Genomic DNA, 19,937 nt, shown 5'->3' with positions numbered 1-19,937 from the left:
ATGCTCAATGGGTGACATGTCTGGTGAGTATGCAGGCCATGGAAGAACTGGGACATTTTCAGCTTCCAGGAATTGTGTACAGATCCTTGCGACATGGGGCTGTGCATTATCATGCTGAAACATGAGGTGATGGCAGCAGATTGATGGCACGGCAATCGGTCTCAGGACCTCGTCACGGTATCTTTGTGCATTCAAATTAACATCAATAAAATGCAATAGAGTTGAGTAGTACTTTAAAGTATTTTTACTTAAGTACTTTACACCACTGCTCACCGGCACCATGGGGCACTCTGTTCACAACAATGACATCAGCAAACCAGCAGGTAGCCTAGTGGTTATAGCATTTGGACCAGTAACCGAAAGGTTGCTAGATGAAATCCCTGAACTGACAAGGTAAAAATCTGTCGTTCTGCCCCTGAACAAGGCAGTTAACCCACTGTTCCTAGGCCGTCATTGTAAATAAGAATTTGTTCTTAACTGACTTGCCTAGTTAAATAAAAAAACGCTCCCCCACATGGCCATCTGCCCGGTACAGTGAGCATTTGCCCACTGAAGTCGGTTATGACGCCGATTTGCAATCAGGTCAAGACTCTAGTGAGGACGACGAGCACACAGATGAGCTTCCCTGAGATGGTTTCTGACAGTTTGTGCAGAAATTTGTCAGTTGTGTAAACCCAGAATTTCATCAGCTGCCGGGTGACTGGTCACAGACGATCCCCCAGGTGAAGAAGCCTGATGTGGAGGTCCTGGGCCGCCGGTGTGGTTACACGTGGTCAGAGGTTGTGAGGCCGGTTGGACGTACTACCAAATTCTCTAAAACGATGTTGGAGGTTGCTTATGGTAGATAAATTAACATTACATTCTCTGGCAACAGCTCTGGTGGACATTCCTGCAGTCAGCATGCCAATTGCACGCTCCCTCAAAACATGAGACATCTGTTGCGTTGTGCAAAACTGCATATTTTAGAGTGGGCTTTTACTGTCCCCAGCACAAGGTGCACCTGTGTAATGATTATGCTGTTTAATCAGCTTCTTGATATGCCACACCTGTCAGGTGGATGGACTATCTTGGTAAAAGAGAAATGCTCACTAACAGGGATGTAAACAAATCTGTGCATAACATTTTAAGCCTTTTTGTGCATATGGAAAACTTTGGGATCGTTTATTTCAGCTCATGAAACATGGGACCAACACGTTACATGTTGTGTTTATATTTTTATTCAGTGTAGATACTGTAAGTCCCTGCAGGATCACTAAATCAAATATTGCTCAGTGTGCTCAATAAGAATTAGTAATTGGATTATCTAAAGCAGTGATTGAACAGTGCAAAGGGTTTATTTTAGGATTGAGGAGAGGGACACAAACAGCATTAGTGCCTTCAGAGGTACGCCAGAGGGAATACATGGGGAAACACTGAGATGGTTCTGCTAGGGGGAAAGAAACCTCTGTTAACCGTTTTCTCTCATATCTCCAGGATCACCACCACTGTGGCCTGCAACATGGATCTGACCAAATATCCCATGGACAAGCAAACCTGCACTCTGCAACTGGAGAGCTGTAAGATTTCCAATTCACTTCTACATCTAGGCAGCAACGTGGCTTAGAATTTATTCAACTCCTATAGTAGTGCTTTTCACTACAGAAAGAATCGCAAAGCGCTTGAAAAGCAAAACTAACAACAATCAAATAAAACAGCTATTATGATAGCGTAGGCCTGGACTGTGAGTTTCAGCTGGAGATGAACATTTTGATTATTTCAAGCCTCCAACAGAGGGAGCAACAGTCAAGAGGGAACCGCATGGCTTGAGCAGAGTGACGAGGTCAACAGGGAAAGATGAGCAAGGCAGGCAGCACGGTTCATCTTCCATTCAAGCCATCTCACAGGCACCTCCCCGCCCCCGCCATCTGACTGCGACTTCTCTGTTGTCGTTGGTCAGGGAGGTGACCAAGAACCCGATGGTCACTCTGACAGAGTTCTAGAGTTCCTCTGTGGAGATGGGAGAACCTTCCAGAAGGACAACCATCTCTGCAGCACTCCACCAATCAGGCCTTTATGGTAGAGTGGCCAGATGGAAGCCACTCCTCAGTAAAATACACATGACAGCCCTCTTGGAGTTTGCCAAAAGGCACCTAAAGACTCAGACCATGAGAAACAAGATTCTCTGGTCTGATGAAACCAAGATTGAACTAATTGGTCTGAATGTCAAGCTTTACGTCTGGAGGAAACCTGGCACCATGCCTACGGTGAAGCATGGTGTTGGCAGCATCATGCTGTGGGGATGTTTTTCAGTGGCAGGGACTGGGAGACTAGTCAGTATCGAGGCAAAGATGAATGAAGCAAAGTACAGAGAGATCCTTGATGAAAACCTGCTACAGAGAGCTCAGGACCTCAGACTGGGGCGAAGGGTCACCTTCCAACAGGACAACGACCCTAAGCACACAGCCAAGACAATGCAGGAGTGGCTTTGGGACAAGTCTCTGAATGTCCTTGAGTGGTCCAACCAGAGCTTGAGATGATCTGCAGAGAAGAATAGGAGAAACTCCCCAAATACAGGTGTGCCAAGCTTGTAGAGTCATACACAAGTAGACTCGAGGCTGTAATCGCTGCCAAAGGTGCTTCAACAAAGTACTGAGTAAAGGGTCTGAATACTTATGTAAATGTGATATTTCAGGTTTTTTTTTAATACATTTGCTAAAATTTCTAAAAACCTGTTTTTGCTTCGTCATTATGGATTATTGTGTGTAGATTTAATTTAATCCATTTTAGAATAAAGCTGTAACGTAACAAAATGTGGGGGAAAATCAAGGGGTCTGAATACTTTTTGAATGCAGAAGGGAGTTGTGCTTCAAATACAGCAGTTCTGTAACATCATTAATTGAGCCTCTCATTCTCCTTAATTGCCGGCCTCAACACGTTACTGAAAGAGATGAGCTGTATATTTTAAGCTCTGGACAGTCAATTCAGATTCAGAGTGTTTAGTAGTTATATGTACAGGGTTGCAGGTGTGATCGCAGGGTACAGTGAAAATATTAGCTTCTGAGCTCCAACATAAGTTAAATAAAATAATGAAAATGGTCATCAAAAACAACTATAGAAATAGCACTATATACATCATAACAACTATAGTATTGATTAATAAATAAATGGCCATTAGGGTGGAGGCATAGTAAAGACTTTTGAGGGGCTGTACGAGGGAATGACCATATAGGTGGAGCAGCATGACCATTGAGGGCGTGTGGGAACCAAGTAAAATGAAAACAATAAAGCAGGTAGCTGACTAGTGGTGGGTATTCAGCAGCCTGATGGTCTGAGGGTAGAAACTATTGGCCATACCTCCAGTTTTTGCCATGATGCTCCTGTACTGCCTGCGTCTCAGAGATTGAAGGGGCGATGGCTTGAGTGGCTGGTGTACCTGATGGCGTTTCTGCGACACCTGGTGTTGTAGGTGTCCTGTAGAGCAGGCAGTGTGCACCCAATGAGGCATTCGGCTGCACGTATCACCCTCTGAAGTGCCATGCAATTTGCGGCTGTGGAGTTGCCGTACCATGCTGTGATGCAGTACGACAGTGTGCTCTCGATGGTGCTCCTGTAGAACACTGTGAGGGCCCTCGGGGACAGGCTAAATTTCTTCAGAATCCTGAGGTTGAAGAATCGCTGTCGTGGCTTCTTCACCACGGTGTCAGTGTGGTTAGATCATTTCAGCTTCTCTGAGATGTGTACACGGAGGAATTTGAAGTTATTGACCACAATCAGTCCACAATCAGCTCCTTTGTTTTGCTAACGTTGAGGGAGAGGTTGTTTACCTGGCACCACGCCGTCAGAGTGCCTACCTCCTCCCTGTAGGCTGTCTCGTCGTTGTTGGTAATGAGGCCTACTACTGTTGTGTCGTCAGCAAACTTGATGATGGAGTTGGAACTGTGTGAGGCCACACAGTCGTGGGTATGCAGGGAATACAGGAGGGGATTCTTGGCAGATGCAAACAGATGATCATATTTAGGGATTGAACATAAAAAGCGTTTTGCGATTTCGTTCATACTGGGGAACCGGTGTTCAAGTTGTGTGGTTGCAATATCAACAGACCCTTATCCCTGGTATGTCTTTGCATGCATCCTTCACGACTAAGTTTAAATTGTGTGCGGCACAATGGACATAGTCTCTCCTGAGACATTGTGCATTATAGCCTGTCTGGGTTGGCAATACTCAGTAGCCTATAGAAAACCGTAGGGCCAGCAAACCTAAAACTACAGGCAGTGGTGAAAACATTTGCACACAAACAAAAAGAGGACTTCAGGGGAGTTCCTCAAGTTGGATTTCATTTGATTTAGTTGAATTTACCTTGAATATTGCAGCCCATTTTTGTAGGCTATTAGCCAGACAAAATAGTGTCTGGATTTATCCTCAAGCCGACTACTTTTTCCTCATTGTTAGGTTATTTGATGTGTCATTTTTTGAAAAGGTTTATAACTAGCAGCTAAATACGGTATATAGCTATAGATAGTACACTGCATAATGAAACAATCCCTGGTAAGCTAGCGTTTTGAGGGTGAACTGACTTTATTATTTGGCATTAATAGACTGGTTTTACGCACGGTAACTTTCTATCCAAGCTGGGAGAGAGCACGAGGACGGCTCATGTCATGCCGGTTCAGGTAGCCTATACAGGACAGATGGTTATGAGCTGATTAATATCCTGTTGCATCAAACATGTATTTTACAATCTCCGATGTTTGAATTTCCAACTTGAATTACTGAACAGGTCATTATTGCCACATGCCAACAGTCTAAAAATGGCAGCATTGCAACACCATGTATAGCTTTAGGAAATGTTAGGCTTCACATGAGAAAAGGATTACCAAATAGGCCTACCAATACACATGTATCCATTAGCTAAAGCAAAGCTATACACTGAGTATACAAAACAAATGAAGAACTGCTCTTTCTGTGATACCTTATTGATGTCACTTCAATCAGTGTAGATGAAGAGGAGGAGACAGGTTAAAGAAAGCTTTTTAAGCCTTGAGACAATTGAGGCATGGACTGTGTGTGTGCCATTCAGAGGGTGAATGAGCAAGATAAAATATAGAATTGCCTTGGAACGGGGTATGGTAGTAGGTGCCAAGCGCACCTGTTTATGTCAATAACGATTCATCGATTCATTAGGCATGCAGCCACATAGACATGACTACATTTCAGCACCATGGACAGCGATCGGTTTGTGTGTGGCTGTCTGGCTAACACATTATGTGTTACATAACTGTGTTACGCCAGTGCAAGTCATGCTAAGCTATAGCTATAGCTATAGCTATATCACATGCCAACAACGAACTCAGTCAGAGGGAGCTACTGTTCCACTGATCCCACTCAATACATGTAGAGGTTAACTCAAGTCAAGTAAATTGTTTTCCTCTTTACATTACTGCCAGGCTAAACATATTCTGTGCATCCCAGACTCCCAGAGCCTTGCTTCAGCAGCACACTGAAAAGCGCCAGACTGTGAGCTTTCATTATTTTTAATGTGCTGCCAAAAATGGAACATCGCTCCCCGCTCCTCTTCACTCCCCAGGCTGCACTCCACTTCCAACAGGGAAGTTTAAAGACAAAAGATTACACTGTTTAGATAGAGATGAAGGTGACAACTGTAGTGGCTACTGACAGCAGAAAAGGCCTGGAGTCAGAAGATGTTCCCAGCCATGTTTGATTGTTGCTTAATGACAAGACCACACTCACCACAGGGGAGGATGCTGTATGGATTTGGTTTTGAAGATTTTTAAAAAGTCTCTATGCAGCCATTTTAAAGATGCCCCCATCTCATTGTCTCAGTGAGTAGGATATTTTAAGAGGCAAAAGCTTTCACTTCACCAGGCTGCAGGGTAGTGCACTTTTCAGGCTTCAGAGCACTTCAAGATCCTTATGTCCTAATGTAACCGTTCACGCTCTGCTGCATAGGACTGCGGCGCCGGCGCATGCTTCAAACCCTTATTTGCACATTGCCCTGACCTGGCAGTCATGAAAATAACGAGTTCAGTCGGGTAAAAGGGGCAAACGTAACAGCACTGAGGAAGTTACAACAAGAGATCCTGAGCCTCAGCAGCTTCAAAGTCTCTGTTGCTTTTCGTCAGGGTGCTCTGCATACTACGTTATACACACTTTCCTCAATAATGTATGCCTTCCTGGATTTTCATACATGTCAGGGGAGATGATGAGATGGCAGTGTAAGAGCCATGAGATCATGGGAGATCATTCTCATTTGGGCAAAAGACCGTCCTCTGTCTCTCTCCTCAGTCCTCTCTCCCCCCGACTCGCAAACCGATAAGGGGTCGAGGACTGTGTCAATTCGTTAGTAGGCAAACGGAAGAATGTCCTCCCCGTCCCGATAGCCATCCTACCGTGGAAGAGTTTTGAAATCTGCCACACACCCTTTCAATCAGCTTTTGTTTTGCCAGAGGAGAAAAACATGCACACGTTTAAAAACAATATGGTCCTTATTGTTTTAGCAATAAATGTCTTGCACTACTAACTTCATTTGTTTTGAGCACTTTACACATTTACTTTGGGATCCACCGCTGTAAACGTCATTTGCCTAATGATGCGCAAGTGTAGGAGGCTTTTCAAGCAAGCGCATTTCCGTGTTCACTCTCTTCTCCGAAGCTCCACGGTTAACTTTGACCTTTTTCATGAGGAGGCGAGAGAGAACTGAAGAGAGAAGATGCAGGACGTGAGCAAAACTAATTGATAAAAGGCCAATCAATGAGTGTTTGGTCTAATGAAGCAACAGGAAATGGGGATCCTCTGTGTCCCAGTATAATGGAGATTTCTCCTCCTCCAGTCAGTCGCCTCGTAGGGCTTCTTATGCTACATCGTCCTCTGCAGGTCAATTACTGAACTACGTCTCATAATGAATCTCCAAAGGCATGATCTACGGTTAGAAAACTGTTTCCGAGTAGACCTGGGTTCAAATACTATTTGAAATCTTTCAAATTCTTTGAGCATTTGCTTTACCCCGCCAGATGTGCCAGGTGGTTTCAGTCAGTTTCGGAGCTGTACCCAGATTATCAGGAAGAAAAACTGTCAGTACTTTATAGCTTATACAGTAAGTAGCTTGCTCACTTTATAGCTTATACAGTAAGCAGCTTGCTCATAAGTTTATTATACGTTGTTATAAATACAGTGTCAATATGAGGTCTTCTAAATCAAATGTAAACTGGTTGTAAACTGGTCTGTAGGATTATGTAAGGTACTGACATAATATAAGACCTGAAATATGGATGAATCAACTGCTGTTGTGTTAGGCAGGAAGGAAACTGTTAAAGCAGCGCTGTCCTCATTGCCGTTGTTTCCTTCTTGCCCTCTTTTTTCCCTTCTCTCTCCCTCTCTTGAAGTAAGGCTGCATTTGCATTAGCATTTCCTATTCACTCCTACTGGATGTCACAGTGCTTCACAATGAGCAATGGAGGGCTGTTGCTACTGTATGCTACTATTATTTAATAAAACCTTTACATTTTAAAGTTTGCCTGTGGCTGTCACACACTTACAGCTCAGTAGCCAGCTAACCTTTATTCATTGTTTTATGGATGACCGTTTGTGTTTCTATTACATGTATAGTAAGTAGTACATGTGTGATAAAGTGTTACTGCAAAACATGTAGTCGCTTAGTGTAATAGACCCCCATTAACTATCTCTCTCTCAATATATATATATTTACAGGGGGCTACAACACCAATGATGTGATGTTCTACTGGACCAGAGGGAACGAGTCGGTCAGTGGTTTGGACACGCTGCGTCTGGCCCAGTACACAGTAGAGGACCACTACACCTCTGCGTCTGAGGCCATCTATGAAACAGGTTCGACTTTCAACTCCTACTGTACCTCTAACATTATCCTTTCATCATCCTTTCACAAATATTTTGGGCAACTGTTTAGATTTAGTCTCTTGTGACAGTTGTTAGCCATGTTCATCTTTTAAAGGGAAGGTTCACCCACGTTACAAAATGACACATTCAGTGTCCTCACCCTGTAAGCAGTCTATGGGCAAGGTATGACAGTAATCCATGCTTTGGTTTCATTTCCCTGACAGTGTTTCCATTTGCAAACGTTTTAGCATTTGTGGCACAAATCCCATTCAAGTCATGGTAGCGATATTGCAATTTTTCGCGCATCATCCAAATCATCCGAAAGTATCAGAAATGTATTGTGAAGTTCAACAAAGTCACTTATAGATGATTTGAGCATGATGCGCAAAAAAATGCTAATATCTGTACCTACCTTGTCCATAGACTTCATACAGGGTAAGAAAACCAATATGTAATTTTGTAAATTGGGTGAACTATCCCTTTAAATTGATAGTTGGTAGTAAAGGAACCCTTGGGTTCTATTAGCACACTCATTCTAATGTCTCTCTGCTGTCTCTCTCTCTCTCTCTCTCTCTCACAGGCCACTACCCCAAGCTGATCTTCCACTTTGAGCTGAAGAGAAGCATCCTGTACTTCATCCTGGAGACGTATGTTCCCTCTAGCCTACTAGTGGTCCTGTCCTGGGTGTCCTTCTGGATCAGCCAGTCTTCCGTCCCCGCAAGGGTCTGCATCGGTAAACCACTGTTCCTTAAACCAGGAAGCACACCCACCAATCAAATCCATGCTTTTACCACCCTATCACACTCTCCTCCATGCAAAGCTGCTGATCAGAAGCTATTTGGCTGTCTGAAAACGTGTAGAATGCTGGCGGTTAGGGAAAGCAGGATGTTCCACAAGTATATCACACTCCTGTTAGCCTACATTTATATTACTGTAGTATAGAGTACACATCTAGCCTGGTGTATTAAGGCCAGGTAACTCAACTCAAGCGAATCCTATTGGTAGTTCATCATTAAACTCTATAGTTTTGTTGTTGTTTGTGAATTGAAAGGAAGACTGGCGATCTTGACGCTTTCAAATATTGAATGACTCATCCAACCATTGTGCCGTGGTTTGTGACAGGAGTGACCACGGTTCTGACCATGACCACATTGATGATGGGTGCCAGGACGTCCCTGCCCAATGCCAACTGTTTCATCAAGGCCATCGATGTGTACCTGGGCATCTGCTTCAGCTTCATCTTCGGAGCCCTGATCGAGTACGCCGTGGCCCACTTCTGCACCCTCAACCATCCCGACGCCAACATTGTCATGGTGAGGCCTTCAGCGTGGTTATCAACAGTGGCGCGGTTATCATTGTCACGTTCGTCATCATTTTTTATTGTCGCTGTAATCATCATTGGCATCGTCATTGCCGTCATGTTTATGATCTTGATCATCATCATCAGCATCATTGTTATCATCATCGTCGTTGTCGTCATCCTCATCATTATCAGAATCGTCATCGACTTTGTAATTTCTTGTCTTCTGCGATGTCGCATACACTATTAATGTAAGTATCTCGTCCCTTTTTTTCATTTCAGTCAATAGCATCAGTTGTTTGGTGCTTTAATATGTGTACTCTTCACACATCTCACTGTGCCCCTCTCTCTCCCCCTGCCTCCCCTCCAGTACGGTCACCAGATGGGAGGCTTTGACGAGGAGATGAACGGCATGGTCACTACCATCGCCGCTGAAAACAATAGGGCCAAGAGGCGTAAGGAGAAAGCTGCTGCAGTCTCAGCGCCCATTGCAGAGCTGGAACTGGGCCCCTCCAGCCCCACTGGCAGCGAGCCCAAGCCCGAGGCTCCTGAGGAGCCTCCCAATCGCTGCCTCACTGTCCTGGTCCTCCTCCGCAAGTTCCTGCGCAGAGCTGCAAACTGTTTCCATGTGGAGAATCCCCACTTAATAGACAACTACTCCAGGATGACCTTCCCCCTCTCCTTTGTATTCATCAACCTCCTCTACTGGACATACTACCTGTACTTGTAACACACAGGAGTGTGTGTTTCGGCATGTGCATGTGCGTGTGTGTGTGTGGGTGTCTGAATCTGTGTGTTTCTGTTTGTAAGTGGGATTCATTCATACTGTATGTGGTTTTTTTCTCAAACAATGCACATGTTTACATTTACAGTCATGAGTGAGGCATAGTGTACAGTAGACCACCAACTACAGTACAACATCCTGAGGAGAATTACATGTCCATGCCACGTTTATTATACCTAATTCAGCTCATTACTGCTCTCATAACTGATGAATTTCCAGTAAGTTCTGTCCATGATGGCCTGCTGACAGATGACCTATGGCTGGTGTGGAGCAGAGGAGTGAGTGGCTGGATGCGCTGTGTAATATTTATGAATGAGCTCCTCACTGCGAAGGGAAGCATCCAGAGTACCTCTGGGTTAGGCTGGGTCCACACTTAAGCTCCGAATGGCAATATATGCATCTCTCTCTCTCTCTCTCTCTCTTTCTCTCTCTTTCTCTCTCTCTCATATTTTATTTATATAAGACATCCAGTGGCCTTGGCTCCCTCCACCACATTATGGAAATAGACTCTCAATGAGCCATAAACTGTTTTATATCATTTGTCATCATAGGGCAACAACTGCCAGCACCTTAACTGGACAGGAACAATGCAATAGAATGGTAGGAATATACAGCACCTAGTGGAGTAACAGTGATATATGCAGTATTTTTTCCATTGGAGCTGGTAGATAGTATTTTGTGAGCTTTGTGATCCACGCCATCTTAATGGTGAAGCTAGTACCTTGTAGTCGATGTTTTAGGACACTGACATTTTGAACAGAGGTGAAACCGCTACTGTAACAGGATGTCATCATCAATCACCTGTTCATCATCCAGATAAGGGTTGAACTAACATCCCTCCTTGTCCTCTGTTGTGTGAGTGTTGTGTATGATGACGAATGTCATATATTCCCAATCATATTTTCACATATCAGTAATAACAAAGGACCAAAGATTTCAATTTCCGTTGTAATCTTTCCATGGTTCCCTTTAGACTTTGTTCCGTTCCGTATAACTACTAATACAGTACATTTTGAAATGTTGAATTATTAGTTCCCATTGAGGTGTAAAAAATCTTTCAATTAAAGTAATAGCATGCTATATCAGCATGCAAAAGGAAAACTGCAACATTTCATAGCCCTGTGCAGACATAAACAGTCTCACACTCAATGCATGTTTGTTTATTACTTCCTTGAATATCTTAAGGTTGTCCATAGCATAAAATAACATATGACTTGTTCATGACTATGAAATACTAATTAATTCTCTTAATTAATGTACATAATGGAAGTCTATAGGTCATTATCAATAAAATGTCACAATAAGGTGCAGAGCCTTCAATTTGGCTGCTGGGGGGCAAGGAGACCCCCAGCTCCGCTAAACCATTGACATCTACGTGCCGTTTTCAAGGTATTATTAAATCAATGTTCTAACTATTTGGTTTTAATATCATCTCTTCAAATAAAATAAAATCACATTCTATTGGTCACATACACATATTTAGCAGATGTTATTGCGGGTGTAGTGAAACGCTTGTGTTCCTAGCTCCAACAGTGCAGTAGTATCTAAAAATTCACGACAAAAAGAGCATTGAAAAGAATAGTCAGAACGTCATGTTTCCGATTATTCCACATTTAGCTCGATCATCAGTTACACAGCAAATAACCGCATGCTTTTCATGATCAGTAAACACCAATTGATCATGTGATTTCAGATACGTGGGGGTAGCTTATCCATTAGGCATGTAGCTAGCTAGCTAAGCAAACAATGTATTATTAGCTTGCTTTGTCAGAAATAAGGCTTTTGGGAAGAGCTTGACATCGGCAAGTTCTCTTCCTGTCTATTTCCAATCTTCTGTCACCAACTGTAATGAACACGATGGGAGACAGAGAGCTGGTTTCAAACTCAGGGCGCAGCAGGTGTTCATTTGTAAAGGACCGCAGGAGGAAGCAGGTAGCTGGGTCCAGGGGCAGGCAGAAGGTCATACACAGGGGGTCCAAAAAAGGCAACAGTACAGGCAGGGAAAAGGCTAGTAACGTCATCCGGGAGATCAGGCAATAGGTTGATAACAGGAAATCCGATAGGCTAAAGTACAGGCAGGGAATAGGCAAAAGGTGTCGTTAGTGAGGCAGGCCAAAACTATCATACACAGGAGGATTATTTACAGGGAAGACTGAGTTCTGAATCGAAGTGTGTCACAAAACAAACAATACCTCACAATGATGGGGTGCAAAAAACTGAACTAAATAGTGTGTGATAATGACATACAGGTGTGTGAACAGGTGATCAGAATTCGGGTGATTGGGATCTGGAGAGTGAGCTGCGTTCAGGGGATCTATGTGTTTGAGAGTGTGAGCTGGAAAGTGGTCTGTAAAGTGAGCTGGGTTCAAGGCAGCTACATGTTTGAGAGTGTGAGTTGGAAGCAGACGTTACACCACCACTATACTGTAGATGGCAAGCAAATCAAACAATATTTTGATATAGCCATCTAGTTTATCCCCTAAAAGTTAGCTTGTTAACTAGCCATATTGACGTGATCTGTTATTAGCTAGCTAGCCAATTTGATGTGGTCTATCACTCAATGTAGCCTATCATGTCTGTCGTGGTAAAGCACTCTTAAAAACAAGGTTGAAAAGGGGATGTTAGGTAACTTCGCGAGGTAGGCCTATATTGGTCTACTTACCGTTATGTTTAGCCAACTGGATGACTTTTCTACCAGTAGCTTGCAAAGTAAACATTATCAGCTGAAAGTACATGGGCAAATGTGACCTTCTACTGCTTGACAGGCAGAGCCCACAAAGGATGGGAAATTAACCTAAACCACTCAAACTTGTCAGGTATAGTTAACTTTTATTATATATTACTCAAATTTCCAAGTAAGAGGGGCCAATATTGAGAGATATTGTGAGGCTACCCTCACGTATCTGAAATTCATATTTTAAAAAAATCTTTATTTAACCAGGTAGGCTAGTTGAGAACAAGTTCTCATTTACAACTGCGACCTGGCCAAGATAAAGCAAAGCAGTGCGACACAAACAACAACACAGAGTTACACATGGAATAACAAACATACAGTCAATAATACAATAGAAAAAGTATATATACAGTGTGTGCAAACGAGGTAGGATAAGGCAGGTAAGGCAATGAATAGGCCATAGTGGCTAAATAATTACAATATAGCAATTAAACACGAGTGATAAATGTGCAGAAGATGAGTGTGCAAGTAGAGATACTGGGGTGCAAAGGAACAAAATAAATAACAGTATGGGGATGAGGTAGTTGGATGGGCTATTTACAGATGGGCTATGTACAGGTGCAGTGATCTGTGAGCTGCTCTGACAGCTGGTGCTTAAAGCTAGTGAGGGAGATATGAGTCTCCAGCTTCAGTGATTTTTGCAGTTCGTTTCAGTCATTGGCAGCAGAGAACTGGAAGGAAAGGCGGCCGAAGGAGGAATTGGCTTTGGGGGTGACCAGTGAAATATACCTGCTGAAGCGCGTGCTACGGGTGGGTGCTGCTATGGTGACCAGTGAGCTGAGATAAGGTGGGGCTTTACCTAGCAAAGACTTATAGATGACCTGGAGCCAGTGGGTTTGGCGACTAATATGAAGCGAGGGCCGGCCAACGAGAGCATACAGGTCGCAGTGGTGGGTGGTATATGGGGCGTTCGTGACAAAACGGATGGCGCTGTGATAGACTACATCCAATTTGCTGAGTAGAGTGTTGGAGGCTATTTTGTAAATGACATCGCCGAAGTCAAGGAACGGTAGGATAGTCAGTTTTACGAGGGTATTTTTGGCAGCATGAGTGAAGGATGCTATGTTGTGAAATAGGAAGTCGAATCTAGATTTAATTTTGGATTGGAGATGCTTAATGTGAGTCTGGAAGGAGAGATTACAGTCTAACCAGACACCTAGGTATTTGTAATTGTCCACATATTCTAAGACAGAACTGTCCAGAGTAGTGATGGACGGGCGGGCAGGTGTGGGCAGCGATTGGTTGAAGAGCATGCATTTAGTTTTACTTGCATTTAAGAGCAGTTGGAGGCCACGGAAGGAGAGTTGTATGGCATTGAAGCTTGTCTGGAGGATAGTTAACACAGTGTCAAAAGAAGGGCCAGAAGTATACAGAATGGTGTCGTCTGCGTAGAGGTGGATCAGAGAATCACCAGTAGCAAGAGCGACATCATTGATGTATACAGAGAAAAGAGTCGGCCAGAGAATTGAACCCTGTGGCACCCCCATAGAGACTGTCAGAGGTCCGGACAACAGGCCCTCCAATTTGACACACTGAACTCTGTCTGAGAAGTAGTTGGTGAACCAGGGGAGGCAGTCATTTGAGAAACCAAGGCTGTTGAGTCTGCCAATAACAATGTGGGGATTGACAGAGTCCAAAGCTTTGGCCAGGTCGATGAAGACAGCTGCACAGTATTGTCTTTTATCGATGGCGGTTATGATATCGTTTAGGACCTTGAGCGTGGCTGAGGTGCACCCATGACCAGCTCTGAAACCAGATTGATTAGTGGAGAAGGTACGGTGGGATTCGAAATGGTCGGTGATCTGTTTGTTAATTTGGCTTTCGAAAGACCTTAGAAAGGCAGGGTAGGATAGATATAGGTCTGTAGCAGTTTGGGTCTGCGGTCATCCCCCTTTGAAGAGGGGGATGACCGCAGCAGCTTTCCAATCTTTGGGGATCTCAGACGATACGAAAGAGAGAAACAGGCTAGTTGAAACAATTTTGACGGATAATTTTAGAAAGAGAGGGTCCAGATTGTCTAGCCCGGCTGATTTGTAGGGGTCCAGATTTTGCAGCTCTTTCAGAAAATCAGCTACCTGGATTTGGGTGAAGGAGAAATGAGGGAGGCTTGGGCAAGTTGTTGTGGGGGACGCAGGGCTGTTGACCGCGGTAGCGGTAGCCAGGTGGAAAGCATGGCCAGCCGTAGAAAAAATGCTTATTGAAATGATCAATTATCACAGATTTATCCATGGTGACAGTGTTTCCTAGCCTCAGTGCAGTGGGCAGCTGGGAGGAGGTGCTCGTAACAGTGTCCCAGAACTTTTTGGAGTTTGTGCTACAGGATGCAAATTTGTTTCCTAACTGCCTGTGTATATTGGTTCCTAACTTCCCTGAAAAGTTGCATATTGCTGGGGCTATTCAATGCTAGTGCAGTACGCCACAGGATGTTTTTGTGCTGGTCAAGGGCAGTCAGGTCTGGGGTTAACCAAGGGCTATATCTGAATGGGGCATACTTATTTAAGATGGTGAGGAAAAGAGCAACCAGGCATCCTCTACTGACGGGATGAGGTAAATATCCTTCCAGGATACCCGGGCCAGGTCGATTAGATAGGCCTGCTCTCTGAAGTGTTTTAGGGAGCGTTTGACTGGGGGGTGGTCGATTGACCCATTACGCACACAGGCAATGAGGCAGTGATTGCTGAGATCCTGGTTGAAGACAGCAGAGGTGTATTGAGAGGGCAAGTTGGTCAGGATATATCTAAGAGGGTGCCCATGGTTACGGATTTAGGGTTGTACCTGGTATGTTCCTTGATAATTTGAGGGCATCTAGTTTAGATTGTAGGATGGTTGGGGTGTTAAGCATGTCCCAGTTTAGGTCACGTAACAGTACGAGCTCTGACGATAGATGGGGGGTGATCAATTCACATATGGTGTCCAAGGCACAGCTGGGGGCTGAATGGGGTCTATAACAAGCGGCAACGGCGAGAGACTTGTTTCTGGAAAGGTGGATGTTTAAAAGTAGAAGCTCGAATTGTTTGGGCACAGACCTGGATTGTATGACAGAACTCTACAGGCTCTCTACAGTAGATTGCAACTCCGCCCCCTTTTGGCAGTTCTATCTTGTCGGAAAATGTTATAGTTTCAAGATTTTTGGTGGCCTTCCTAAGCCAGGGTTTATACACGGCTAGGACATCCGGGTTGGCGGAGTGTGCTATGAGAGTGACGATGAGAGATTTTGTCTCTAGAAGAACCAGTTAAGCCTGGTGAGGTCACCGCATATGTGGGAGGTGGAACAAAAGGGCTAGTTAAGGCATATTGGGCAGGGTTGGAGGCTGTACAGTGAAATAAAACAATAATCACTAACCAAAACAGCAATAGACAAGGCATATTGACATTAGGGACAGGCATGTGTAGCCGAGTGATCATAGGGTTCAGTGAGTAGCAATAGATGAGTCAGGGAGCCACTTCAGTTGTGCTACTACGCTAGGTGAGCTGGAGACACGGCGATTCAGACAGCTAGCGGGCAGGGCTAGCAGATGGGTCTTTGGGGACATCGCAACGGAAGAGCCTGTTGAAACCACCTCGGCCGGTTACGTTGGCAGACCAGTCGTGATGGATCGGCGGGGCTCCTTGTCGACAGTAAAGGGTCCAGGCCAATTGGCAAACAAGTTATTGTCACCCAAGAATTGGCTGATGGACCTCTTCAGTTAGCCGGGAAATGGGCCTAGCTCCAGGCTAGCTCCAGGCTAACTGGTGCTTTTTTTAAAAGTCATGTTAAAAGAAAATCTGAGTGGTAGATCTCGGCTTGCAATTTGACTCAGAAAGTGATCTTGACTCAGAAAAGGTTGGTGACCACTGAAGTAGGTCATGTAACTGTTTGTTACATGCCATGTGTTTTGTGGACTTCACCGGACAGATGTTGCTTTCCAGTTATGTGATGAAACAAAGGTGTGTTTGAATTTATTCTGCCACTTTGTCTTCTTATTGTCTCGGGCTTAGGCTTGTATATCACAGTGTCAAGGCACATAAACTGACAGGTTATAGAGCAAATAACGCAATTATCACAACACATAGGTGGTAATATGTTTTTTTGTCTGGCTTGGCGTCCCCGGTGATTTTACCCAAACACCGCTACTGATAGTTAACATTTATTTAACAAGCCCTTGAAAACGACACACAGTTGTCAATGGTTTTAGTGGAGCTGGGAGTCTTCCTGCCCCCCAGCAGGCAAATCAAACGCTCTGCACCTTATTGTGACGTTGTATTGGTAACGACCAATATTTGCAATAATGCAACATTAACTTACAAAACTTTTTTGTTTTTGTCTCATTTTCGCCAAAAGGGTTTTCATATCGATTTTTCTTGTCTCTTTTTCTGAAATGCATTCCAATACATTTGCTCTGCTAATCATGGTCTTGCTTCTGTGCATTAGAATTAAACTCATTTTATAAATTAATAAATACCCATAGTAATGAGCTACTGATGAGAATAGAAAAAAATATATTAATTGTATGCTTTCTGTGTTTTTTTTTCACGATTAGCAACGTGAATCTAATCTAAACATAAAGAAATGTTTCTTTGCTTGTTTTGGGGTTTCATTAGGTTGTTTGCAAGACTATCTATGGAAGATGTGTATTGATAGCCTCCTTTTGTATTGCATGACTATCTAAAAATATATTATAGACAACTGCCCTCAATTATACCATCACTGGGGACCAAACTTGGGTGTTACGTATATTGAACTTACTACAGTTTAGATACAAAATGATATTCTATGGTGCAAGAGCACCTTTATAAAACCAGTTTGATCTTCTCTTATAAACTGGTCTATGGTAAAGAAGAAAAAAGTGCACCAGGAACTGTGCACTAAGCTAATATACGTAGATCAGTGCCAAATCCTGACAGTCAGGTTACAGTCTGTTACATGGTCATCGTGTTGGGGCACCTGATAATCCCTTAGCTACTGTAGCCAGAGACAAAATTGAGCCAAAGATTCCACTAAATCAAACCACTAAGGAAATATTCACTTTGTTTCTCGAGAATCCCACAAATTCCCATTCCCAATTCCCCTTTACGTGTGGATTCACATTAAATGTGTTTGCTATGATGTTGTCATGCTCTCCATCATCAAGCCCCTCTTTTTGGACTCCGGACTAAATGTGACTCCTCTCCCAGGACTTAACTACTACTATTGGATATATAACCGCAATGGCAGGACACATGATACACAGGACACAAGTCCAGGTACTGCAAGCCCAAGCAGAGGCAACCAACCTGACCAATGATAGTGTACTATACTACACTCCCTCCCCTACCCACTTGCTTCTGACAGACTGATTGGCCAATGCTGGAACAACCTATTTTCCTTAAATGTTTGGGACATTGTCAGGCAACGCAAAGTTCTTGGGACATCTTCCTGTAAAATGTGTTTATACTGTAACATTTGAATATAGGCATTTTATTTGCTGAAATTGTTGTAAATAGGTACTTATACAGCATGTTTATTTGATGTTTCAATATTGATTAGGGTAATAAAATATACTGCCTAAAATCTTGCAGTTTATGAAAATCTTTTTGGGCCCTACTGTATTGGGATTGTTTTGCGGTAGCTAATTAGTGTTCTTTAGCCCATGGGTAAACAGAAGTAAACTTCAGAATTCAGAAAAAAAACACAGCACAAAAAACTATAAGGGTGCCTGATCAAATGCTATAGGAATCATTGCAGTATTATCACAGTTTGTACCACTCACATCTATGCGAGTTGAAAGGTTAAATCACAGATTGAATGCAATATTTCTCAGTTCATCCTTAGATCATAGCTAGATTTGCCTGATGCAATATGCGTTGTATCTCTGCCTCTGCTCCAACAGAATTCGAACACAAAGTAATGTAGAATTTATGCCAGCTGACAGCACTGTTTGTGACAGCTGGTAGCACTGCAGATGAACAGATATACTTGTTATCTATGTAATAACTATTGAAGACAGTCAAATATCACATGTCTATATTCAGAAGTTAGAATGAGGGTATGTGAAGCCTTTACATTGAGTTTACGCTGTCTGTACTATCACACAAGAACAAATGAGTACCATGCTTTTAGAGGCCTGTTTCACACTGTCCAAACAATTGCAAAGGCTGTCGGAGTCAAGGGCATATTAACACAGTCAGAAAAAATACAACAGTTTTACAGACGAGAAGCATGAGTCTGAGAAACGGTGTGCCGTCCAATTATCTTCTTCACAGTCCATGGGGTAACAATACTGGCTTAATCAAATGTACAATGCCCATGAGTTCTGGGCTATGAATAGTGAAATTCTAGCAGCACGAATAAATGTCTATTGTGGTTATTGAGGGAAGGTAACTTTGTTAGGCATGTTTTGATTAGATTTTTGGTTTGTGTGTGTGTGTGTGTCTGTGTGTGTTCATGCACAATAATGCAAATACAATTTTGGCATACATTTCTATTGTGAATGTAATTTTTTATGTAAACGAATGCCCTGCGCCTTGAAGGGTATTTATTGACAAGCCAGACAGTCAATCTCTGCTTCCGTACTGGCCAATCACCTCACAAATGTTTAGATTTGTTATTGTCACATACACTGGATAATGTGTTGTTTTACAGCGTCAGCGATAGTAGTATTTTGCCCCGGGGGTAAGTGCCTTGCTAAAGAAAAATCTGAAATTAAACGAACACCCTTCCCTTTCGTGAACTAACACTCGCACTTTACTTTTTCCCACTAGCACTGACTGATAGCTAGCTACTTTAGGAAGGAAAAATGTACTTACTATGACTTAGCCTTGTAAACAGGAAAATCAGTGGCAGAACTTAAGCTTGTGTCTGAGGTCGTAAGGTCATAAGCTGCTGTTTAGCTGTAATCAGCAAATTTTCGACTAACCTTTACTTGGAAATACTTCCTTTCTGCAGACCCGGCGCCAGAACGAATCGGTTGGACGAGCATTGGATTTCCAAGGGGGGGGCTCGTGTTTTTTCCAGGGAGGTGCCGACAGACTCCTTTACTGAGATGAAAAATCAAATGTATACAACGGGTGGGAATGGAAATCCCATTGTTATAGAGCCTTTTAAGCCCACAGTAAAATGCACAGCATACATACCCCATGGTCACGTTCCATGCGTTGATATGGCCTACTGGCAATCAGAAGCCTCCCACCAAAGGTCCGTAGCCATCTTCTCAAATAGCATAGAGTCAAAAAGAAATACACCAGTTGGTCCCTTACGGCAGAGGATATCCCTGCCCATGCCTGTGCTGTGGACATCCTCGCCCTATTAA

The 19,937-nt window shown here is 43.4% G+C and overlaps 1 protein-coding gene across 1 annotated transcript in view; it reads left to right on the top strand.

Annotated features, from left to right (window-relative positions):
* The window catches only part of LOC120045850 (gamma-aminobutyric acid receptor subunit pi-like), a 112,384-nt gene extending 102,503 nt beyond the window's left edge, over positions 1–9,881 (top strand). Inside the window, exons 7-11 of the mRNA XM_038990784.1 lie at positions 1,474–1,556; positions 7,705–7,842; positions 8,432–8,584; positions 8,974–9,164; positions 9,522–9,881. Of these exons, the coding sequence (XP_038846712.1) occupies positions 1,474–1,556; positions 7,705–7,842; positions 8,432–8,584; positions 8,974–9,164; positions 9,522–9,881 (925 nt within the window). The remainder of the gene's footprint in view (positions 1–1,473; positions 1,557–7,704; positions 7,843–8,431; positions 8,585–8,973; positions 9,165–9,521) is intronic.
* The last annotated feature ends 10,056 nt before the right edge of the window (positions 9,882–19,937 follow it).

The sequence above is a fragment of the Salvelinus namaycush genome, chromosome 4 (assembly GCF_016432855.1).
Source record: "Salvelinus namaycush isolate Seneca chromosome 4, SaNama_1.0, whole genome shotgun sequence".
NCBI classification, from domain to species: domain Eukaryota; kingdom Metazoa; phylum Chordata; class Actinopteri; order Salmoniformes; family Salmonidae; genus Salvelinus; species Salvelinus namaycush.
Note: the sequence above shows the minus strand (reverse complement) of the source record. Positions and strands in the feature narration are given on the sequence as shown.